The sequence below is a fragment of the Bacillus rossius genome, unplaced genomic scaffold (assembly GCF_032445375.1).
Source record: "Bacillus rossius redtenbacheri isolate Brsri unplaced genomic scaffold, Brsri_v3 Brsri_v3_scf57, whole genome shotgun sequence".
Classification (NCBI taxonomy): domain Eukaryota; kingdom Metazoa; phylum Arthropoda; class Insecta; order Phasmatodea; family Bacillidae; genus Bacillus; species Bacillus rossius.
Genome location: NW_026962777.1, coordinates 128,936 through 155,639, shown reverse-complemented (window position 1 = coordinate 155,639; position 26,704 = coordinate 128,936). Strand labels below are relative to the sequence as shown.

Genomic DNA, 26,704 nt, shown 5'->3' with positions numbered 1-26,704 from the left:
AACATGAAAACATAACTATCTACAAGGCTACTAAGATGTTTGGTGTACCATATAATACACTGAAAAAGTTCATTAAAGATAATGAAGACTAAGATAATGAAGACTTAGATCATCCTCAGTTGCTTAATCTGGGTAGGCCGTACGCACTACCTGCAGACATTGATCAATGTGTGTTTTACTTCGTTATTGAAATGCAAGAACTTGGATTTGGACTCAAAGTGACACAAGTAAGAAAGCTCGCGTACGACCTCGCCGAGTCTGTGAATCGTCAACACTTGTTAAATCCTGCTAAAAAATTGCCAGCAAAAGGTGGAGGTCAAAATTCAAGGAACGTTATAATTTGTGCTTAAGGGTTCCTGAAAATCTGTCTGCATATCATGCTTCAATGTCAAACCCTGTAATTATTGATGACTATTTCAGTAAGTTAGATGCCCTTTTGTGTAAATTAGGAATTAAAGATCAGCCTTCAAGAATCTGGAATGTGGATGAGACTGGACTTGCTTATGTGGTCAAACCAAATAAGGTTGTCTGTCAAGTAGGGAAGCAATATGTTTACAAGAGAACTTATGGGGAACGAGGTCAGATCCATACACTAGTCGGCTGCGCTTGTGCTGATGGGACTTTTATTTTATTCCACCTATGATTATATTTAAGGGGGTGAGATGGAATGATAGCTTGAAAAACAAGTCTGCCCAATTCTCTTTTCAGACTTTCCCCAAAGGGTTGGATAAACTCAGAACTGTATCTTGAGTGGTTCCGTTTTTTTATTAATTCTATTTCTGATGCAAGACCAAATGTTCTGTTGATGGATTCCCACAGTGCTCATATCGGACCAGAGGTAATACAAGTTGCTTAAGACAACCAAGTTTATCTTATGACATTCCCTCCTCACAAGAGTCATTTGCTACAGCCGCTTGATGTGGGTGTTTACAAGCCTTTGAAGAGAAAATGGTCAAAAGAGCTCAATGAATTCATGCTATTGCATCCCAATGACAAGCCAGATCGTTCTGACTTTCATGAGATTCTAGGCCCAGCATTTGTTGAAAGTTTTTCTCCTTCAAATTTTGTGAATTCTTTCAGGAAATCTGGTGCATGTCCTTTTAATGCTGACGCTGTTGCAAGTGAGGCTTTAGCTCCGAGGAGACTGACAGATAATTTCCTCACACACACGCCTTCAGTGGGAAATTCTACTAATTGTCCACATAAGGAAATGGCTACAGAATAGTCCAACAGAGTCACAAAGCAGTAGGCGTGATGATTACCAATGTAGGTCTAGGACTATTTCAGAGGAAGAAGAAATTAATCGATTACTGAAAGTGCCACATTTTCCAAAAATGAATAGGTCAGCAGAAGAAAGTCAATCTAAAAAAAGAAAAGAAAGACTGTAGCGAAACACCTTATCAAAGATAAGTCGGCTAAATGTCTCAACCCACCTGAGCCTCAGCCCGGATGTTTTGGACTTCAGAGTCGACCTAGCCATAATATCGAGAAGACACATCAGACGATCACAGATGATTGGGAGTGTGGTGTATGTTCTCAGTTCTTTTCAATGGACGTTTCGAAGAAGACTGGCGCAAAATGGATTCAGTGTTCTTTCTGCAAAGTACCATACCATGAAAATTGCCAGAAATGTCCTAACGACGACGTAGTCTACATGTGCGACATTTGTGGTGGAAAATATGACTTCGATGATTCTGATTAAACATCAGCATGTTCAAGTAATTTCAGTATGTGTGAACAATTTTATTGTTGCGAAATTACCTACCTTACTGCACAAGTGCTGACTTTTTTCTTAATAATTAAAGAAATTTGGGTATAAAGGCAGTCATTTTGTTATATGAGGTTTATTATATATGTTTGTTGTATGAACAAGTGTTTTTGAATTTTTTCAAATTTATATTACAATTATAATTCATAATTTATTAGAATTACTGCAAAATTACCTTACTTTACCCTACAAGTCAAGTTTGTTTACACGTTATGTTATATCTGTTTGTTAAGTGAGATAATAGCCCATACTGGTATTGGTAATTGGACGCTAGTGTCTAATTTTTGGCTGTTGTTGATTGTGCAACACATGCATTCAGCATTGACAATGCTGACTTCTGCTCTCTTCTTTTCTTTTTGGAGTGTCAAATCTAACATAAAATAGACGTACAGGCGGACTTCTATCAATGATTAGAAGTCTGTCTGTACTGGAAATAATTTTTTATACTGTTTGTTTCAGGCTCGCCTACACATAAGTATTACTGAAATACGCAGCTTTATCAAGCCTACAATTGACTGGTTATTGAATCAACGTTTTCCAAGTGGCAATTTTCCATCGTCAATGGGTAGCGGTTCTGACGACAGATTGGTGCAATTGTGTCATGGAGCACCTGGTTTTGTACCCTTGTGTACCCTTCAATGGCCAAGTCACACAACATTAACTATAATAATAAAGAAATCGCAGTAAGGAACCTTAGACTTGGCACGACTTTGTCTACATTTCATTACTTTTTAGAGATAAACAAGCAGCTCCATTGAGACTTGGCTAATTTTTTTACAGAATATTTTTGGTGGGATTTCACTTCTTTTTGTAGAAACGTGGGCATATTGATTTATTTTATTAGATTTTCTTATTTGACAATTTTTTTTCTTTTTAAGAGAATTTTTTTATTATTACAAATCTTTCTTTTCTTTTTTTCCGGTTAAGATTCTTGTACAGTAGCAACAGTTTTTCGTATTGCCCATTCGCGTTCATTATTTATTCTTTTAGACGGTTTAATTTCTGAAAGATTGGCGCGGTATTTACGCCTAGTGGCCGTTTAAGTAACTACCGGTAAAACGTAAACACTTTTTTTGGCCAGCATCACCAAAGGAACCTCTTAGTATACCGTTCTCATACACTTCAAAAGTGAAGGGAAAGATTTTTCCAGCAGCCATAAGCTCAGAAGCTGAGCCGTAGGTAGTGAATTTCATCATATCGCTCGTGTAGGATTGCACGCTCGTGTATACGTCACCATCAGCATCACACGTGTACACTTGCATTTAATCCCAATGTTCAGCAACGTATGCAACAATAGCACATATGATATTGCAAGTTGAGTCAGTTCTACCATACACCAAGAAAGATATTGAATGGAAGAGACAAGACCCGTCTTTGGGCATAATACCAACTACTTGGTAGCCACTAAGTTCGTCGTCTTTTAATATTATTGACATTTTTTACGATATTATCTTGCGAAATCAAACACAAATAAACTCAACGACCTTTAGTATATGGACAACAAATCAGAAATACCGATAATATTTAGACTAAAACAATAATAACCTATATATTTAAGACTTCTTTTGTCTTAATAAAAAAACTCAAAGATAATATTATACTCAGCCTACTCAATCTATACAAACTATAAACAAAACGTTACCTCTTAATTATCAGACAAGTGTCAATATAATTAATTATCAATGAACTTTGTACCAAAGGTATTACCTACCTAGTACTGAAATACAGCTATATTAATAATATTTTTAAACTAAACGAAGTAATATCTACCTAAATAAACTAAACCTAGAATACTAGAAAAGTACTTACTTATAAACACGAACGCGATTCGAAGTACTGCCTAACTGTAAATTAAACCTACAAAACTAAGAGTACTAAATAACTAACAATTAAATAAATTATTAAATTAAAAGTAATTTTAAATCTAATAATTAAGAAATAATCAGTAATCCGTCACTAATTATAAATTTCCTAACCTATTCAAATCTTCGAATTGTTATAACAACCTGCTAATTAACCTTAGCAAACCTCACGAAATAATAAGCGAAATCAACAAAATGCAAATAATCCATCCTAATCCCTAGCAAAAGTTTTCAAGCGCAGTAGAAGAATGTCGTAAACGACTGTAACGCGGCCGGTTGCCACTTCGCCATATAAGGTTATCGGAAAAACAAACGTAAGCGCGTTTTAAAATACAGTCAGCGCCATCTAGCGACGTGTGCGGGTATCACCGCCACTCTTAGTCCAATGAATTATATTTTGAACAAATTTTATTTATAATTAGTGACGGATTACTGATTATTACTTAATTATTAGATTTAAAAGTACTTTTAATTGAATACTTTTTGTTTTGTTTTCGCGCAGGCGCGCGCGCCTGACGTGTTTTTGTTTTCGCGCAGGCGCGCGCGCCTGACGTGTTTTTGTTTTCGCGCAGGCGCGCGCCTGACGTGTTTTTGTTTTCGCGCAGGCGCGCGCCTGACGTGTTTTTGTTTTCGCGCAGGCGCGCGCCTGACGTGTTTTTGTTTTCGCGCAGGCGCGCGCCTGACGTGTTTTTGTTTTCGCGCAGGCGCGCGCCTGACGCGCTGGTGTTGGTGTCACAACCTGGCGGAAGAAATGCGAGTCTGGCATGACCGGTGGAGAGGGGATAGCGTCGGTCGGCGGCCTGGCGGTTGTGTTCTGAAATCGCGGCCCGGATTTTTGCTTTCGCCTGGAGTGTTCTCGGCGTGATGACGATGTGAGGGTAAATTAATAAAGGGGCCACCCTGGGTGCGCCTGGGGTGGTTCTTCTCGGTGAGGTTTTGAGGACTGTCGGAGCCCCTCCCTGGAGGGTAGCTGCGTGCTGCCGTCCGGAGATGGTGTTGTAAGTAATGGCAAACTCGTAATTCTCCTTCACCTCGTGTAAAGTCTGTAGGTGTATTTTCAAATTGTGTTAGGATGACTTAACGTTTTGATTCTTTCCAGGAGTGCAGGCAGTTTGGGGTATCCAGTAATGTAAAATTTCTTTCGTTAATTTTAGCTTAAGGATGGGTCTAGGTGTGTGTTAAGAATAATCATGTTATTTTAAAAATTAATACTCGTGCTAAGAAAGGATAAAATTATTGTTTATTTATTTCAAAGGAGTGTTTATTTATTTATTCTTAACAGAGGAGTTTGACATTATTTACATTATTTTTTTAATTATTTAATTATTTACTTATATTTTGGTCATACCCACACAGCACAGGATATCCCTAGAATATTCTAATGGGATATAATTTATTTTTTTCATAATTCATGACAAATACAAAGTTTGGACGAATGGATTACCATAATGAGAGTTTCAAATACTGAAAACAGTTAAAAAAAGTTTGAAAATTTTTGGGCAAATGCCTCAAGTATAACCGTAGGATATCCCAAAAGTATAACCGTAGGATATCCCAAAAGTATAACCGTAGGATATCCCAAAAGTATAACCGTAGGATATCCCAAAAGTATAACCGTAGGATATCCCAAAAGTATAACCGTAGGATATCCCAAAAGTATAACCGTAGGATATCCCAAAAGTATAACCGTAGGATATCCCAAAAGTATAACCGTAGGATATCCCAAAAGTATAACCGTAGGATATCCCAAAAGTATAACCGTAGGATATCCCAAAAGTATAACCGTAGGATATCCCAAAAGTATAACCGTAGGATATCCCAAAAGTATAACCGTAGGATATCCCAAAAGTATAACCGTAGGATATCCCAAAAGTATAACCGTAGGATATCCCAAAAGTATAACCGTAGGATATCCCAAAAGTATAACCGTAGGATATCCCAAAAGTATAACCGTAGGATATCCCAAAAGTATAACCGTAGGATATCCCAAAAGTATAACCGTAGGATATCCCAAAAGTATAACCGTAGGATATCCCAAAAGTATAACCGTAGGATATCCCAAAAGTATAACCGTAGGATATCCCAAAAGTATAACCGTAGGATATCCCAAAAGTATAACCGTAGGATATCCCAAAAGTATAACCGTAGGATATCCCAAAAGTATAACCGTAGGATATCCCAAAAGTATAACCGTAGGATATCCCAAAAGTATAACCGTAGGATATCCCAAAAGTATAACCGTAGGATATCCCAAAAGTATAACCGTAGGATATCCCAAAAGTATAACCGTAGGATATCCCAAAAGTATAACCGTAGGATATCCCAAAAGTATAACCGTAGGATATCCCAAAAGTATAACCGTAGGATATCCCAAAAGTATAACCGTAGGATATCCCAAAAGTATAACCGTAGGATATCCCAAAAGTATAACCGTAGGATATCCCAAAAGTATAACCGTAGGATATCCCAAAAGTATAACCGTAGGATATCCCAAAAGTATAACCGTAGGATATCCCAAAAGTATAACCGTAGGATATCCCAAAAGTATAACCGTAGGATATCCCAAAAGTATAACCGTAGGATATCCCAAAAGTATAACCGTAGGATATCCCAAAAGTATAACCGTAGGATATCCCAAAAGTATAACCGTAGGATATCCCAAAAGTATAACCGTAGGATATCCCAAAAGTATAACCGTAGGATATCCCAAAAGTATAACCGTAGGATATCCCAAAAGTATAACCGTAGGATATCCCAAAAGTATATCCGTAGGATATTCCAAAAGTATTTCCCCTGGTTATTCCATAAGTATTTCCCCTCTAACCCAACTGAAATTTGTGAAGCAACCCATAGTACAAATACCTGTAATGGTGACTTATCTGCATTGTTTTAAATACCAGATGAAAAACCAGACACATTCGACATAAAACAATCTCTAGCTGAATGGGCACTAACCCATAAAATTTGTCACAAAGCGTTGTCATCACTGCTAAAAATATTGTAAGATCATCCTTGTTATGCTTCTTTACCAGTTGATGCTAGAAGTCTTTTGAGAACTCCTAGGGTTACAGATGTAGTTCAACTTGAGCCTGGGTTGTATTCTCATTTTGGTTTACGCCATGACATAGAAACATTTAATAACTTTGAAATTAGTGATACAATAATTGACTTATCTGTTTAAGTCGATGGACTACCATTGTCAAAATCATCTAATAGTTGTTTTTGGCCTATACTTGGTTCTGTTGTGTTGTATGAGTATGTTTTTATTATTGGTGTTTATCATGGGCTTAAAAAACCACAGCATGCCTGTGATTTTTTAGAGAGGTTTGTTGACGAAGCTGTTTCGTTATGCAGAGAAGGAATGTTTGTTAATGGCGTGCATTACAGTGTTTTACACAAACACATTATTTGTGATGCCCCAGCAAAATGTTTCATTTTGAATGTCAAAGGTCATACTGGTTATTCCAGCTGTACCAAATGCTATGTTGAAGGTGAGTACAGAGAGAGACGAATCTGCTTTGCTGATACAAATGCTCAGAAAATGACAGACATTGATTTCTTATCACAGAGATGATGGCTATCACTTAGGTCCATCCATATTGGAAAAAATTCCTAGACTTGGCCTTGTTACAAACATTCCTCTTGACTTTATGCATCTAGTTTGTTTAGGTGTTGCTAGGAAAATGATCCACTTATGGTTGAAAGGGAATTTTGAAGTTCGGATTACAAGCACAAAAGTTGACATTATATCCAGTAAATTAGAAAGTATGGCACAGTACACTCCATGTGAATTTGGCAGGAAGCCAAGATCTCTGAGCTTTGTTAACCAGTGGAAAGCCACAGAGTTTCAGCAATTTCTGTTATATATTGGCCCAACTGCAGTGAAATCAGTTTTGAGTGATGATGTATTCAATCATTTCCTCAGTCTCCACATTAGCATCAGACTTCTATGTTCAGATGATAAATTTTCTGAAGAAGTTCTTAATTTTTCCCATTTGTTGATTGTACATTTTGTGACATCATTTGCAATTTTGTATGGTGAGGAACACATCACTCATAATGTGCATGGCCTCATTCATCTTGTTGATGTAAAGGCATTTGGATCACTTGATATGTTCAGTGCCTTTAAATTTTAAAATTTTATGCAGTCCCTGAAGAAACTGATTATAAAGTCGGAAAAGCCATTTCAACAGCTCAGTCGTCGTTACCATGAATTGCAAGACAAACAAGAAAAGAATCCAGTTTCAAAAGGCCTAAAACCAGTTTTAAGGTATCAGCATCATAATGGTCCACTTATTGAGGATTGTACAGAGCCCCAGTACAAGTGCATTTCTACACCAAATTTTTTATACAAAGTGGGAAATAAAGCAGACAATTGTTGTGGCTTAAAAGGAGGAAACATTGTGGTGTTGGAAAACATTGCTCACAAAAATGGGAAGTGTTATGTAATAGGGAGAGAATTCTTAGTCAAAGAAGAACTATTTACATCTCCATGCACCTCTTCCTATTTGGGCATACACATTGTTCACAATTTGTCGGAACTCAAAATTTAGCCAGCAGACGAGCTATTCAACAAATATTACAAGATTCCACACAATAACAAAATTGTTGTTGTACCTCTACTACATATGCAAAATCAGGTAATAAATAAATTTGTTGTATGGATTATAATACTGTATAATAGCCTGTATTTAAAAAGCTTGCATTTTAATTATGCCTGTTTTTCACTATTAATGCAGTAGTATTGCTGTGTTAATTTGTTATTCTTTGAGCAAAACAGTAAAATTGCAATAAAATTTGTTATATGTAAGTAACTTAAAAAAAACTATTTCATACAGGCCACATACTTTTTGGATCAAACCCACTGCCACGTTTGAGAAAGAAATGCCTGAGATAATTTTCTTCCTCTTATTTAGGTCTACATAAAATGGTTGCAAATGCTGGTATTCAGAGGGCCTGATATAAAACAGATATTTTTTCATTACAAAACATCCATTCAGAAAAAAGTGGCAAGCTCAAATTTTTTTTATATATGAAGAATTACGCCATGGGTTTCTTACTCCTTCGTTACATATAGGCTATGGTATGCTAGTTAATCATGAATTATTTTGTATACGTGAGTCAATTGGCTATCACAATTTGCTGGGCAGCGTAACATGCAAATTTTAGCTTTTACGTGCCATTATGAGAATACTATACGAGCTATCTAGAATTATTCTGTAAGAGGAAACTGTACTCACAAGTAATGTCTACATAACTAACACTATTTCACCAAAATATAAAATGTTTATACTAAACGCACTTCACTCTGATCCATGTACAGTTTCCAGATTGTGACATTTCTCTTCCAAGAAATATACCTGGCAGTTCCATTGTGTTGGCCTTTAATACCGCCAAGTTTCCTAGAAAAACAAGGTCTCCACAAACCTGTGTTTACAGAAGAGAAATGTCAAAATCTGGAAACTTTACGTGGAACAGAGTATATGCAGCAGCAAAACATTCTGTATATGCCACTATATATGATAATTATATTTGAAAACAATCTTATCACGTTAAGTGGTGATAAACAATTTTATTTTTTAGCACACTGCCAGTCATCAGCTGATAGATCTAGGTATCACTTCACAGTATTGCAAGGAATAAGTAATGAGCTGTCTATGTGTATATTTGCTTGAAATGAGAAATATATTTACTAGGCTTGAGCCATCTATGGCGTGAGCTATTCTAGGGTAATATTTTTTTGATTTTGTATGTTTTATGCAGAAATGGACAACTATGCCATAGTAGAATTCAATGACGGCCTTCAAATTATCGCTTCAAAGTGGTTGTCTGAGGACAGAAAATTTTCATACTGGCCATCATTCACCAGTATACAAAGATATGACAGAGCAGTTGAGAAAATGGAATATCCTGAAGACACCTGGTCACGTTTTCCAGTTCTCAGGATAATGGCAACTACAAGTAAGGATTTTGCAAGAATATAGCTTAGTTAGTTACATACCATCTAAATTTAACACAGTATTGATATACTTACTTCTTGTTTTCAGATTCGTTTCAAAAGGGGAAGTCCAAGTTAAAGCAGGCTGAAACAATGTCCGACCTAAACACTGATGATATCGATGAAATCCGAAAACGCCGCAGAGAAAATGCTCAAAAAAGAATTTGCTCTAGTTCTGATGATGAAGGTTCTGCACCTCCTGCCAAAATATCAAAACTGCCTCCATTCCCAAAGCAGCCATCACTACAGATTCAGAAGATCGGGGAATTGGCATCAACATCAGGAGTGCAAAACAATGGTTCTATTGTTGAAAGTCAAAGTAATGGCAGTCTTGATCCTGCATACATTACAGAGAATTCAGGTAAGTTACATTTTTTGTGCATGATATAGAAGTTAGTGACTTTTGTTACCAGTTTGCTTGGCTTATAAATTTGCTATCACAATTTTCGTTTTCAGATAAGCCTTTCCAAAACATGATGTTGAGAATGCTGGTAGATTTGAAACACAAGATGAATTCAGTGATATTATCACAGCAAGAAATTCTTCAAAAACTACAATCTGTGAATACTTGTGAGCCACTGACTGAAAATGAAACATACGAAACCGTAATTAATGACTTCCCTCTCCACACTGAAGAAGCCTTACAAGCACTAGAAGAGAAACTCAAAACTGAAGCAAAGTTCAAAGAATCCATGGTAATAAAAAAACTCTATTACTATTTTTTTATTGAAAGTGCATTATTAATCAATAATATATCATGAGTGAGGTATACAAGAGCAGGCTATTGTATATATCATGGGTGAGGTATACAAGAGCAGGCTATTGTACTCTGAGTGCAGACTTCTTTGGGTGGCTGATGGCATCTGCATGTCCTAAATGATGATATGAAGTGAATAGAGTAGCGTCAGTATGAAAGAGGTGCGGGGAAACGGATCCCCGACCACGACATCGTCCGGCACGAGTCCCGCTTGTGAAAATCCGGGATCCTACTCCTTCGGGAATTGAACCTGGATCACCTAGGTTGAGGGATGAGTTGTCAGACCTCTAGACTGCCGCGGCCCCATAATTGTTCATCGAGTCAAGTATATTCAAATAAGCCATAAAGTTCGACTAAGGCTTACTATACATTGTTCACTTATTTGTGAAAAATTTCCTGATTGGGATCTTGCACACAGTTTTACTGTGTTTCTAACACAATCTACTTCACTTTTTACTATTAATGCTTAATGGAGGGACATGTCTGTACAGTGGTGTTATTTTAAGACTGGTTCTGTGTTGTGACAGTTTCTTGGTACAATTCCCAACATTCACGGATGCATACCAATATACATACATTCATATATTTCTCACAGAAAAAAAAGTGGACTGTAATGGAATTACATCTTATATCTAATATTACTGTTGTATAAATTTCTGTAAGATAAAAATCTTTACTGTAGCTGCACAGTGAGTTATTACAAAGGTTTCTCGTGCAACCATATTTCACTTAGTGCCCACTTGAATTCCTTGTTTTTGGTTTTTCAGTTCTTCCCAATTTAGGTTTAAAAGTTCTATGAACACCTAATGTTACGTTATATTTCTAAATGTGAAATGTATCTGCTTATAAAAAACTGTGAAAACTTTAAGTTTTAAATAAAAGTTTGTTACAGTTCAAAAAATTTTTACTGAATTAGTGATGCAAGTTTTTGATTTGGCGAAGTATAATTCAAAGTAAGACAAATGAGCTAAGATAAACTTGAGTAGTAATTTTCAATAGTTGAGTTGACCAGTTCCAAATGACAAGTACAAAACTTCCACTACACCTGTACCACGATTTGAGTTCCTATCCATGGTCATGATTACAGATGGTGAAACGTGGCGAGATTAATGTTATTCAAATAATTCTTTGTACAGGTAATTTATTTTACCTGCACAAATTGTGTAGATTACAGGTAAGCAAGTTTAAGCTCTGAAAACTGCCCTAAACTACAAATTAGCCTGTGACCTATATCTGTTCAGTTATGGGCAATTTAATTTTTAAAAAAAGACATCAGCTTACATATTGGACCTATATGGTCATAGGCATCCAGTATCATGTTCACAGAAAAGACATGTGAATGACTTTCAGTAGCAATAAGTCTATTTGATCAGTTTCCTAGAAAGAAATGCTAATAAAGTACGCCAAAGTTTTTGCTGTGAAAATAGCAATGCAATTTCCCTTAAACGTTATGCATTCAAAATGTATAGGAGATGGCTGTAGAATGTGGAGAAAAATTTAAAAGTGATGTACCCTTGTTCTGTATTGCTATGCTCCTTAGTAATCGACCTTAACAGCACCCGTAGTACCTACATGAAATTGGTATAGTTTGTATCATGTAAGGTTTCCTGATTTTGACATTCCTCTTCTGAAAAAGAAGCCTGACAGTTCCATATTGTGTTGATCTACAAACCATCAAAAATCTCTGGAATAACAAGGCCTCTGCAAACCTTTTTACAGACTCTTTTCTCATAAGAGAAATGTCAACATCTGGAAATCTTATCTGAGCTAGACTATAATGTCTGATTTTATTGGTTAATACTCATTTTATTTTAAGTAATGATGGTAATGTCTCTGTAAGCAGTGTTAATTGGAATGTTGATCATTACTTTAAAATTGTAATTTTTTTTTGTCAACAGATTAAGGAACTCTCAAAATTTGGTGGGGGCGATATGAAAACAATTGTGAGAAAGCTGTTGGAGTTGATGCTTACGAACCCATTGGGTGATACCTACAGCTATGTAGGGGGAAAAAAGAAGAGAGTGTTTGCATCTTTGCAGTTATGTAAAGTTATTCAAGGTAAATTAAATTGCTTACTATGAAGACTTTTTTAAGTGGGCTTAATGTATTGTTAACATATAAAAGGTAGAAGAAACAGGCCGATAAGTGGGGCGCTGATATTTAGTGCGCAGGCATTTTTGCCACATCAGTAGTTGGTGCAAAATCACGTAATTTTTAAAAAGTTATTGTAAATAATAGTTGAAGAGTTACATGCCGGAACACCATGCCGATACTTAAAGAAAGGATTGAAGTTAAAGACAAAACATTCGTTTACTTGATTGATCAATATCTTCTACCTTAAAATAATTAAAAACACAAAAAAAAACCTTAACACATCGGTAGTTGGTGTGTCTCCCCTAACTTGAAACTGTAGTCTTAGAGAGCTGCCAGAATGAAATACTCTGTAAATAAGTTTCTGGAGACTGCATTATTAAACAACGAAGTACCAATTCTTAAACAGTTTGTTACACATGACAATTTATGCATTCAAATACCATTTCAAAATTTCAAATAAAATTTTCAGATAACTTGTGTCATTTAAAAATAATTTCTACAAACATAAATTTATCAAATTAATACTGTGGAGACATAGCTTTCTTTTGTATGTACTGCTTGGTAATTTGTATAAACTACATTGGTAACAAGCTTCATATATACAATTGTAGTTTGTTTCATTGGAAACATTTTTTTTTGTTTTTTGCACTTGTTTATTGTTGATTACCGGTAACTTTCAATTTAATAAATGAAAAACTTCATTTTCTGGCTAGAGATTTATTGTTAATTTTGGTAGGGTTAAAGAAAAGTCTGTTAGGAATATGTTTACTTATTAACATATACAAATGCTGATTTGTAATTAATATTGAATCTTAATCGTTAAAAACATTTTGACCAGTAAACTACCAATATTTTTAAGTATGTGTGCTAAAAGTACTAACAGACATATATGTCCAGACAGAAAATGTTTAAACATAGGATGACACTTTTGTTGTGCGTGCAATCACAATGTTGTACTTGGTTAGACCATCTTCATCTCGTGGCAAATTTCAAACTGCTTGTATGGCAGCGGTAAATTGTGCAGTGACTCACTGCCTGATGAAGCTGATCTGAGCCATCAAAATGACACTATAGTGCTTCCACATATAAGAAATGTCATGTTGGAATATTTTTAGTCCTAAAGTACCTGCCTGAAAATACTTTCATCCTCTTCTACTTAAGAATATTAATTTAGGCTTATTTTAGACTTGTAAGTCCGTACATGATGAGAATACTTGCATCTGTTTCCATACTGACAAAAATGAAGCTATCAAAAAGTATGATGAGCTCCACTGTATGTAAAAATTGTTACTTTTGTCACAGTTCTGTGTGCAAGTTTTGAAAACAGATGTTTTTTTTACAGAAGTAACTCGAAAGCACATTAAATCTTGTACTGATGATGATGTGGCAGTGTGCATTAAATCATGGCTCCGTCACACGAAAGACAGGGTGCTTCGCGAACAAAAGTAAGTTATAATGTTCCAGCATATTCTTGTACAGTGGATTTTGTATCTTTTGATACCTGATGTATATATTGACATTCTTCTTACATGGAACACATTATGGAGTCTCATTTCTAAACCGCATCAATTGAAATTCCTCATGTATTGAAATTATTTGTCATTCCCATGAGAAACAATGGATAGAGAATCCACTGTATGCTTTGTTCCTTGCTGATCATATATCTTGTGAGAACTACGTAGTTAGGTACCTTTCTTAAACTTTTTAATAGTAATTTGTCATCCTCACAGTTCATATAGTAGATGCAACATAAGGAGCAGCCTGCCGTGCGATGCAGATGACTGGAATGATTGTCTACTGCTTCACAATAGTAGCATGAATGGTTTAGATTCCATAGTTCAGTTGACTACTTGACTACAAAGCTCATTCTAAGAGAGTTGAAATATAAATTGCCACAAGTTCATTTGGCCCTATAGCAATTCAGGCAACAGTTTGTAAGCTGCTGACTTAAAAAAAAAATGTGTGTTGAAAATAAGTAACTTTTAATGGTAAGATTACTTGCACAATAAATGGAAAAGTTGTCTATACTCTAACAATGATTAAGTTGAAAGAGTTAAACAGTGTTCGCTGCCTTTTTTTGCAATAAAAGAAAACTGAGTAACCTTCAGGGCCAAACTAATTCTGTGAGTTTATAACCATCAGAACTCTTTATAATGGGTTACATTGTACATGGTGAGTAAAAGGAGTCAAAAAATAAGTATCTTAATATTGTAGTTTATAATCAACACCATATTTTTAAGAATTCCTAAAAATTATCAAGCACATCTGACAGATGCTACTTGTAGAATAGTTCAGCGATGTACTCCAGGTCTCATTTTAAACACATTTAATCTTAACGTTAGAAAACTGCTCAGATCTGAAAAATATGAACAAACTGAAAGAACTCATTTGCCTAAATGTAAAACCCCAAATGATATAAAATGTGAAATAATTATTTTAATAGTTAACACAATGGCCAGCCATCACCATTTTAAATCATTCATGAAAAATAATTAAGTAAATAACTTTAACATAATAATAAAGAATTTGTGTACAAGAAGCAAATAAACAAAATTAAATAACCTAGGCATGGTGAATGGGCCAAAAAAACAAAACAACTCATTTCATAGAAATTCCAACCACAATTTTAAGTTCTAAAACACAAATAGTCATGACCGAGTTAAGTCTGTGATACGTAATTACATGTTTTATTGACATGTAACTGGAAAAAAGCCTCACATTTTGTAGAAAAATTATTGTTGTGACTTGGATGCCCACAGCAAGTTTGTCCAGCCAGTTTCCTGTTCGTGAATAATTGTAAGGTGGGGTCACGATCATTCTTGTCATCCGCGAGCTGTCTAGCCATCAAACACCACCTTTTTGGTTCATCACTTATGTGATTCACAATCATCTTTGCAATTGTCATTAGTAAAAATACATTCTACCAACAGTAAATATGAACTTCCCCCTAATTTTCAAAAGGAGGAAAGTGACACTTAAGGTATTGCTTTAATACAGTATTATTAGCAAGCAAAACTGATATGACACAAGATTAAACAAAAACTATATAGTGATAATAATGTATCAAATGGCAAATACTTAAAACTTATTTTGAAAATCCATTAACCACAAGCATTTTTATTATTTTAACCAAATATACCTAATACAAAAAGCAGATCATCAGTAAAAAGTTAAAGTGTGCCAAACTGTGACTGGATAAATAGAAACAGTCCTCTGACTGATGTAGCAGATGATGAAACCTCACACTAAAGGTATTGTTTGGAAAAAAAACACTGCATGCTAGTTTAGTACTCAGCACTTTGATAGGCATAGAGGTGCTTGCTGAATGTAATCGAGCTTTCTGTGCTTCAAAATAATAACTCTTAAATTTAAATGTTTCAGTAGATTGAATATATCCAGTACATCCACACTGCTGGCAGAAGGCTTTCCTGCCGAAAACTTTGATATTAATTTGCAAAAGTGTGCTCTTTAACCCTTAACAAACTTAAACAATTTGTAATATTTGAGGGATAAGCTATCTTCTATAAATAGAAACCTTTGTGCTGATATACAAGAAGGTAGGGTAGCTTCTGCCTCCACCTGTCTTTATAATTGTGTTGGCTCTTGAAAACAACCTTTTAGAATCTTAATATTTTAAAAATTTATTTAACATTATGAAAACAATTAATTTACTATTTTAAAAAACATGCTTTTCTGTTAACAATTCACTGCAGTACAAATCTAAATTGCTATTAGGAACTGGCAGTATGTTTTAATGTGACATCAAAAATCCAAGGATATGTTTGTCAAAAAATTGTGGCACCACTTCTTTAACCACAGCTTTAAAAAAAACTGTTAATAAATTAAAACTCTGTTTTATGTTAATAAATTGACTACATGTTATATGATTACGAAGTCACCATTACAGGGTTGCAACACACCTGGAAAACAGGGATAAGTCAGGGAATTTGAAAGTGGTAGGGGAAAACAGGGAAAAGTCAGGGAATTTTAAAGTGGTAGGGGAAAACAGGGAAAAGTCAGGGAATTTTAAAGTGGTAGGGGAAAACAGGGAAAAGTCAGGGAATTTTAAAGTGGTAGGGGAAAACAGGGAAAAGTCAGGGAATTTTAAAGTGGTAGGGGAAAACAGGGAAAAGTCAGGGAATTTTAAAGTGGTAGGGGAAAACAGGGAAAGGTCAGGGAATTTGAAAGTGGTAGGGGAAACAGGGAAATGTCAGGGAATTTTGTGAGAAGTCAGGGAAAAGTCATGTATATTTGTTTATTTTTGTCAACCTTCTGCTGCAAAAATTATTGCATGGAAATATGAATTTTTTTTCCCTGCATAACACCAATTATGAACCACAGACTCTAATATAAGTGGAGGTAAAAATTTAAAGTGACAACATTTCAGGGGAGGGGGCGTAGGGGGGCCAGACCTGTGCCCATTTCCCCCCCCCCCCCCCCATTTTTTTGCCTACGTCCCTGCAATCACTTGACTTTAACTGCCATCACATCTTTCATTTGATAATAAACATGCTTATCAGATATTACAAGAACCACAGTTTTACAACAGGGTTTTGTAAATAAAAAAATAAAAAAAACAATATTTTAAGAGTTATCAGATTTGCCACCACCCCAGATTCACCCTAAGTTTAGAAATGTGGAATGACATTTGTTGTACAACTGTTGCAACCCATCGTAGTGAATAAAGAACCAGAATGACATGAACAGATGAAAGGTTCATGTATCTGGACAAATTTAGGCAAACAGTTAACTGTGATTCAAGCACTCGTGGTAGGTGGTACCATTTAATATTTTTCCTACCAGTTGGCATTGTCATAGTGTTCTGGATTCGGATGCTTATCATATAATGATTTTCCTCAGCATGTTCTGACACATATACCTTCTCTTACTTGTCATTCCAGTTCTTTATTCATTATGATATGTTCTAACAGTGGTACATGTAAATATAAATACATGCCTAATAGAGTCACAGAAGTGACTGATTATATATTCCCACATATGGAATAGGATGCTAGTCATCTGAAATGAATCAAGGTCAGTTTTGTTTAACACCCCTGCTGATCAAAGAGTATTTGCTATACTCTTATTATTTTCTATTTAGGCCTGGCTAATTTAACCTGCTAGCTTTCCTGCCATTTCTATTATATCATGGTAGGTTTTATCAAGGAATTTATATTTTATTTCAGTCTTGCAGTCCACCAGTCTGCTTGTGATCCAACTCTCTAAAAGGCAGATTGGTACAGAATTGTTTTATCAGTCTTTGTTGGTATTGTTTAACCTTATATTTACCAATACAACTTTCCGTGTATTTTTTTTATATTCATAACTGTATAACTTTTATTTTTTCAGGTTGGTCAAGCCATTGCCCCAGGCCAACGAGAACAATGTGTAAATGAGTCTGTAAATATGTCGTGTGTAAATATGTGTTGTAGAGATCAATAAATACCATTTAAATGTAAAATACATTTTCATTTCCTTGTCTCATCAGTGGTGATTTATAATAACTATTTTACTTCTTCATGGAAATGTTTTTATATGGCCTGTGGTTTTTGGTAGCATGTTTCCTAAATCTTTATATATGTGTGTGTGTGTGTGTGTGTGTGTTTTATATATAGTAGCTATGTGAACTATACAAATTTTAATGATGGTTTTGAAACTAATATCCCAAATAATTTGTCACATTAACTTAAAAAAATCTTGTGTTTATTTTACATGTAACATGAATTTTTTTCTTCCTAAAATAGAAAAATTATTAAATCACTCTTAAATGTTAACTTGAACTATGTTATTAGTGCCAGTGCTTAAGTAAAACAAGTTGGGTTGTTCTTTCCTGTAATTACAGTACTAAAGTATTGCACATTCATTTAATATTGGTAAAAACAAATTGTCTAATATATAATGTAGTTTATTTATTATTTTTGAGGAAGTAGATAATGTCTTTACTGTGATGATCAAGGCATACATAAGTTTACAAGCATGCCTCACAGTAGGCCTCTGCCTAGCTTAGATCCTGGGTTGTGTACAAGCTTCCATTGTGTGTACTCACAATTGGTGGCATTGAACAAATATCAGTTAAGTGCTCCAATTTACCATAAATTGTTAAATTATTTGCATAGATATTTCCTCTAATTTCAGTTTTCCCAGTTATTTTTTTCCAAACTACTCTCTTTTAAAAATTACATAAGTAATAAAAGTGTACTATAACCACCTAAAGTATGTTACAGCAGGCACCAGATGCAGTCATCACATTCATAGATTGTCAATAGTCTGCCGCCTCATTTATTTTACTTACTATCACTTGTTAGCTGAGATCGCAGGGTAGTGTGCTTTAAAGAATATTAGATGAATTTTTTTCCAACATTATTAGGAAATGTTCTTTAGTGCTTGCATTTACACTCTTACTAATGAACATTTTGGAATCTAATTCACACATAACTCAAAAATTGTGTGATCATAAAACTTAGAGTATGGTTATTTACATTGTACCAAATGATCATTTGCTACACATGCCCCTCTGGGACGTCCCTAGGTTTCCGCTGGGATGTCCTGCGGATGTACTGAAAACGTTGATTTCGTAGTCCCACGGATATCCCTGGGACATCCTATGGATGTCGTAGGATGTCCAAGGGATATCCCAGACGTCCTATGCGGATATTCCTTGGATAACCCTGGGATGTCCCTGTGCTGTGTGGGTAGTTTACCGGAAATAAACCTGAAACGATGTGGGATGAATAATACTTTTTTTCAGTCAACACCCTACACCCCCTGTCCTAAGGAGGTTAGACATCCCGGTACCAGCTCTACTACCACCACCCCCCACCCCCCATGTTTTTTTTTTTAAATCTTAAGATGTTATTTTATTATTTTTTTTGTTTTGAGTGACATTCTGTAGATCTTGCCGGAGACCGCGGGCCTCCGCGACAAATGGTGGAGGCACCGGGTATGTCTAATTGTAGGGTGTGTGTTTTAAATTTGTTTGGTGTAATGGTGATGTTTGGTTTTAACCATATCTGTTTCAGGAGTAACGAGAAGGTACAGCCAGGTTATTTATTAATGTTTTAAGCATGAGTGATTATTATTATTTTATTTTGTAAATTTGGTTTTATTAATGGCATATTCTGTATTGGTAATCATTTTCTTTTTACAGCCAGTGTTTGAGATTAATGTTTATGTTTATCAGCAAGGAACAACATATTCAGGAGTTTTAATTTGCACACCTTCCATTTTCACATTTTCAGGTTTTAATTAGAGGAGTGGAGACAGCTAGCCTACTTACATGTTCTCTGAGTGTAGAAATGAAATAGTCTTGTTATAGAGTTAAGTATTTTAACAAAGAATTTTTTTTTTAAAATTGCCCTTTAGTATTTCAATTGATTTTTTGGTATTGTGTGTGTAATTGTAAGCAGTTGATTTAAGAATTTTTTTTAAGCCAGGTTAGGTAACATTTGTGAGGAATCTGAATGTTTATCAGGAGTAAAATTATTTTTTTTTTAGTTTAAGTATGTCCACACACTGAGTATTCTTTTTTTTATGGTTGGGCATGTCTTATCAATACACTCTTAGCCTATGTACTGACGACAAGACAGGGATACCTGATATTTGTGGAAATAGTAGTTCAGATGAGGAGCCCCTGGTAAAATTACATAAAAATTGTATTTGTTAAACTCAGCACCTAGAGGAAACCACCACGACACAGCTATTTTTGGGGGAGAGAAATAGAATATGTCGATGAGTTTATAAAACAGTTTAGGAGAGCAGCCAAGGTCAATGGTTGGAATGACCAGAAATGTATTGCGTATTTACCCACATTTCTCAGGGGACCAGCTAGCAGCTGGTATGACAGTTATGAGTCAACATTGGAAAATTTGAAAACTTTTGATGAATTAGCCAACGCTTTAAAATCTGCTTTCATTCGTGTAGGTCAAGTAGAAGACCTGGAATTAAGACTTCAGTCAAGAGTACAGGGTGGGGAGGAACCATTTGAATCTTTTATTTACGACGTTCTTCACCTTTGTAATCGGCTTGACCCCAAAATGCCAGAAGCCAATAAAGTGAGATATTTATTAAGAGGCTTACGACCTGATATTGTGGAGAAAATTATGTTGTTTCCTAACAACACAGTAGACCAGTTGCTAAGAAATTTAAGAAACATTGAGGCAGGTCTATACTATGTGATGAGTCATGATAGGTTACAGGGAAATGGGGCTGTAAAACCAGAACAAGTTCCTGTTCGAAATATCAGGGAGGCAGACACAATGAATTCAAAAATAGAAAAGAGCCTAATGGAGTTTGGGAAACAGTTAAAACAGTTGCGCGGAGAAATGGAAGCTCTAAGATTCCATTCTACACCCACATAAAACTTCAGATCCAGCAGGGAAACTTGAAATAAGTTTAATAAACACTTCCAACAACCTAACCAACATAATAACAACAGTACACCTACAGACACAACCCAAGGGCCCGGTTCTAGAACCTTTGCTAGACCCCAGAGGACAGCTGATGGAAGGACAGCTGATGGAAGGACAGCTGATGGAAGGACAGCTGATGGAAGACCCATCTGTTTTAAATGCAACAAGCCTGGACACATACAGTGGAACTGTTGGTCACAGCCAACTAACAAGAATCAGGTAAACTAGGCTGGACGAGTTATGCGCGGGGTATTAACTCTTCCCGTAAAAACACAATGACCCTTTTTAAGTATGATGGGGTGTTGAGTCAAAAAACCAAGATTTTTGGGACAGAAATACCCGTTTTTATAGATAGCAGCGCAGCTGTATCTTTAGTGGACAGTAAGTTAATTCCTGAACGTTTTTGGAAACCCGCAGAACCCAGAGTTTTTGCAGGGGTCTGGACAAAACCACCACTTAAATCACATGATTAGGCTAAGTTTCCAATTAGGTAATTTTTTTTATCATCGCCCAGTAGGACTGGTAGAGAGACCAATCCGCGGTCTTTTTTTAGGATGTGATTTTCTTACTAAGTATGAGGCAGTAATTTCATGTAAAGGAAACAGAAATACTTTATTTACAATAAACCATCCCTTTGCGAGCATTCCAGTTCAAGGCGCAGAAGTGAGGGAGGCTAAGTCCAGTAATCAAACCAAGGGCAGACACAGAAGGCATGACAAAGTTAACTCACCCCCTTGTGATAACCAGGTTAGGAAGCCATTAACTGAAGATTATCCTACCAGTTTAAACAAAATAGAACCAGAACCTATGTTGCGGATAGGTTGTGTCAGGGTAAAAGAACATTTACGAATAGATGCTCGGATGCACCAACTAATCCCAGTGTGTTTTGAAGGGAATGATTTAGCAGAGGAAGTTATGGTGGAACATGAAGAGAACATTTACAATAAACTTTCAGTCCTAGTAACCAGCATTATTGTGAACAGAAACAAACATACCCACCTCTAGGTCACTAATACCGCAAATCATCAGGTAACCTTACATCAAGGGATGAGTTAGGTTTCTTACATGAATTTGACGACAATGTTCAACAGGAGTCTGGGGAAACTGACAGTTTTACAAGCTAGGGAGCACGATGATTTCGATCTTACTCAACTTCATTACTGCCTGACAAGAGGGATAAGTTAGTAGAAACCTTGTATAAGTATCGTCAATGTTTTAGTTGGAACCCTAAGCAAATAGGACGTACCAAGGAGGAGGTGGTTTTTCTTGATACTGGAGACAGCCATCCTGTTTCCTCCGTACCTTATAGAGTTTCACCGGGGGAACAAGAAATTATTAACAAAATTGTTCAAGAACACATTCAAAACAAAATAGTATGCCCTTGCGACACCAGCTGGTGTTCGCCTGTTGTTCTAGTTAGGAAGAAAGATAACGATTTCCGCATGTGTGTCGATTACCGCAAGCTGAATTTGGTCCTTAAAGATAATAAATACCCTTTAGACCCTATCCCGAGAAGGTTATGGCTGTAAGGAACTTTCCCCAGCCTAATAATCAACGGGGAGTAAGGAGTTTTCTGGGGCTGGCTTCTTTTTATCGAAAGTTCATACGATATTTTTCTCAAATTGCTAAACCTCTTTCAACTCTACTAAAGAAGAATGAGAAATTTGTTTGGGGAAATGATCAAGATAGGGCATTCCGAAATTTGAAAGAAAAATTAACGTCTGTCCCTGTATTGGCCCATTTTCATGAAAATTTACCCATTGAAGTACATACAGATGCTAGCACACTAGGTATAGGGGCAACTCTATTACAAAAGATCGAGGGGAAACTTCAACCTATTGCATACGCTAGTCGCACTTTGACCCCTGCGGAAACACGATATCCCATCACCCACTTGGAATGTTTAGCCTTGATTTATTATCTGGACCAGTTTCGGCCTTACATTTACCTAAAACCATTCCAAATTGTTACAGACCACCATAGCCTATGTTACCTTGATCGGTTAATAAAATTTAATGCACACAGTGCAGGGAGGTTGACAAGGTGGGCTTTGAAATTAATGGAATACGACTACACTGTTTGCTATAGTAGTGGGAAGTCACACGGTCATGTGGACAGCTTGAGTCGTAATGCAGTTAGCAATGGAACCCTAAATGATGAAGAGAAATCATTAGAATTGCCAGTTTTTGTTCTGCAAGATGTTGATTTGGCTAAGATGCAACAGTCTGACCCCAGTTTAATGCCTTTAATAAATGAAGTTAAGCAACCTACAAACACAAAATTAAGTAGGCGGGCTAAAAAATTTGCTTTGTTTAATGATGTATTAAACCGTAACAATTCTAATCCTGGTGGTAAAGACAAACTGTTAGTTGTATCTGACAGTCTGAAACCTGAAATTCTGCGGGAGTGTCATGACAATCCTATTTTCGGTGGTCAGCTAGGCGTGGCCCGCACCACTGACAAAATTTCTAAACGTTACTATTGGACAAACATGATCAAAGAGATTCAAGACTATGTACGTAGTTGTCGAGACAGCCAAGGGAAAAAGGGTGTCCCTCAAAGAAAAGCTGGTTTTCTACAACCTTTACCTGTATGTGAGCCATTCGAGCGGATTGGAGTTGACATATTAGGCCCGTTTCCTAAAACCACTTCTTGTAATAAGTATGTGTTGGTTGCTATTGATTATGGCACTAGGTGGGCTGAGACAAAGGCCACCCCTACTAGCAATGCCACAGAGGTAGCCAATTTCCTATTGTAACAGATTATTTGCAGTCATTCTGTGGCTTCGGCTATTCTTACGGATAGAAGAAAAGTTTTCAGTTCTAGGATTGTTAAGGAATTGTTTAGGCTACTTGATATTCAACCTATGATGACTTCTGGTTATAGACCAAATACAAATTGTCTTTGCGAACGATTAAACGGCACAATAACAGTAATGTTGTCACAGTATGTGGCCAGTTCTCAGAAGAATTGGGATGAGTTCCTACCCCTTGTAACGTTTGCTTATAACACAGCAAAACAAGAAACTCTTAATTTCAGTCCTTTTATTTTGATCTATGGAAGGGAGCCTGTTCTGCCTTCGGAGATACACCTGAGCCAACCGATGGAAGAGGACGAGAGCCTTAGACTGTGGTTCCGCTGGAAGGACATCCTCCGCCAGGCTGCTGCCAACTTGCGAAAACAGCAAAAGGTAGACAAATGCAGGTACGACAAACGAAGATGAGCCGTGAGTTATAAGGTGGGGCAGGAAGTGTTGATGTTTACTCCGATCCGGAAAAAGGGGCTTTCAGAGAAGTTGTTTCATCGGTGGTTTGGTCCTTTTGTGGTTGAGAAAAAAATATCTGATAATCTGTATCGGTTAAAAAAGTGTCAACGTGGTAAAGTTAGCTATGAAGTAACTAATGTGGAAAGAATGAAACCATTCTTTGCTGCCCGAGTTTATTTTTTATTTTTTATGGTGTTGTCAATTGTGAGCTCTGTTTGTGTTGTGCCTAGATTCTTTGTAAGGTATTCAAGTATTTGTTTTTGGTGTTCATTTGTTGTGTATTTTAACCTGGGATACATTTCATTTTGGTCCTGGGTAATTTTGTTTAATAGTGACTTATCAGTTTAAGATTTGGTTTTCAAGTCGCCTGTAAGAGTGTTTCAGGTACCCTCAAAGCCACTCGGGCCCTCATAATGAAGACAACTTGCTGGTGGCTACTGATGGGCATGCTGGTGCTGTCTCGAGGGGATGACGCGCCTCATTCGCCGTCCCAACCTGAGACAGTGGGGGTCATCGCTGGCGCCCATTTCGAAGCTCTACCAAAGGTGATGTTGTATACCTCGTCGGTACCTTTAAATTTTAAGGTCCCCTGGCATTGCAACTGTCATAAATTCATGAAGGTATAACACTTTTGAGTTCTTGCCCCTCTAACGCATCTTCTGACTGGTGTTCAGTTTTCCGGGAATTAAAACAGGTTATGTTTTACTCAGATATGTTGATGAATAAACTAAATGATGCAGCTGGTGAGGATTTGGAGTATGACAGTGTGGTTAATAGAGAAAAGCGAGGCTCATCCTTTATTGGCAATTTTGTAAGATGGTGTTGTGATGTGGCAGTGACCAGTCAAGTAGAAAGTTTATTTTTAAATCAGCAACAGATATCTCTGCATATCGATCAGATGGAAGCACAAATCATAGATGACCATGTGGTGCTTGCCAATTTGAGTAATTCTATTAGTGTTATAAATGAAGCCATGTCAAGTGTCTACAAATAGGCAAATGGAAATAAGCCTGTACTTAAGTACTACTAATTGCTAATCTATAACCATCTTTTACAAGGATAGCGTCCAAATCCTGCAATTTTTCTTGTAACAGAGCCAGGCTAATCAAAACAGAAGGAATCTTATTTGAGCGGCATTGATCCATAACTTCAATACGAGTTAGAGTGTGAGCTTGCTTAGCTAACTGAGTCGCTAACAGTAATTGTAACTGAAAAGAGTGACCTATTTCTTGTACCATCCCGGAAAAACGTGTAGATGTAATGCATTTAAAGAAAGTTTGTATGTGTCAGTCAAAATCCCTATTGTACGTTATAACTCTAATTGGAAGTTGTTTCAGTTTGTTGGTATACCATTTCGTTGGCAGAATAACACATGTCACCTAGAACATGAACCAAACTTTTTAGCGGCGGATGTTAACCACCTAGTGACGATCCAAGGACGTAATTTGTTGGACTGCCGGCCTTTGGAGGAGGATTTGTGTTTTGTGCCTAGATTTTCAGGAGACACCATGGGAAGTGCATTGTGTCCCAAAGCTTTGTCTCAGGGGGTTACAATTGAAAGACTTGCAGAACTTTGTACTTTTCAATGCCGTTCCGGAACTCACCTGATGATCACGCAGGCTGGGCCGGAATGCTATTTTTTGACTCACCTTAGGGGCAAGGTGGAGTTACAGTGAGCCAAGAATCCTAACCAAACTTTGTTAATAGATGATGAAGAATGACCAGGTGCTGTGGACATAGAAGTACCATGTGACTGTCGATTGTATCTGAATAGTGAATTGAAAAGTTTCAACTACTGCATGTGATTCCAGCAGCCTGGACTAAGCTTAAGAAATTAAAGATTTTTCTACGGACTGCTTGCTGCCACACAGTTTTCCCCTCGTTGGAGGATTGTTTAGATAATGACTGGCCCTCTGCCATTCCTCATTTGAATTTCACGGTTTCTCAGTTCACTAGATTGGACCCCCTTTCTTTTAATAAACCGGTTGAAGTACTGAGTTTCATGGTCAGACATGTTCAGAGTATTGCATTATTTGTGATAGGGGATATCTTATTTTTGATTATTATTAGAAATCCATACCTTGTGGGTATTGGAACGTTTCCACATGTAGCTGCTCTGGATGAGACTACTATGTTAAATGCGGAACTTACTGTTATGGTTTTTATATTAGGAATTGTAATTGGTATGTTGGCTTTTCTTATCTGGAAGTGTATTTAACTTAAACGAAGTGCACAGAAAAATTTGGAGACATCGTCCCCAGTCACGCCTGTTGAGGCATCCACGAGTGGAGAGGCTATGGACTTACGAGAACGATTAGGTAATGAAAATGTAATAAAGGCCAAATTGTCCAGTAACACTGGTGATCAATTTCTTGTATACATCATGCTTATCGAACCATGAGGTAAATTTTCTTTGATTGATGGACTCTTCCTATTTGTTTACTGTTATCGCGGTTTGTAATTATTTAAAGATGGTATTTGTTGTTTAATGAAGAATTAGCTATGTTTTTAAAACAAAGTAAGTTACGACTACTTATTTGGGCACATTGGTG

The 26,704-nt window shown here is 36.5% G+C and overlaps 1 protein-coding gene across 1 annotated transcript; it reads left to right on the top strand.

The window, feature by feature from the left end:
- The first annotated feature begins 9,129 nt into the window (after positions 1-9,129).
- On the top strand, positions 9,130-18,027 carry LOC134545091 (uncharacterized). Its single transcript, XM_063388547.1, has 6 exons — positions 9,130-9,591; positions 9,678-9,989; positions 10,085-10,323; positions 12,284-12,443; positions 13,822-13,924; positions 17,829-18,027. The coding sequence occupies exons 1-6, from the start codon at positions 9,381-9,383 to the stop codon at positions 17,869-17,871; spliced, it is 1,068 nt and encodes a 355-aa protein (XP_063244617.1). The 5' UTR covers positions 9,130-9,380; the 3' UTR covers positions 17,872-18,027.
- Positions 18,028-26,704: the final 8,677 nt, after the last annotated feature.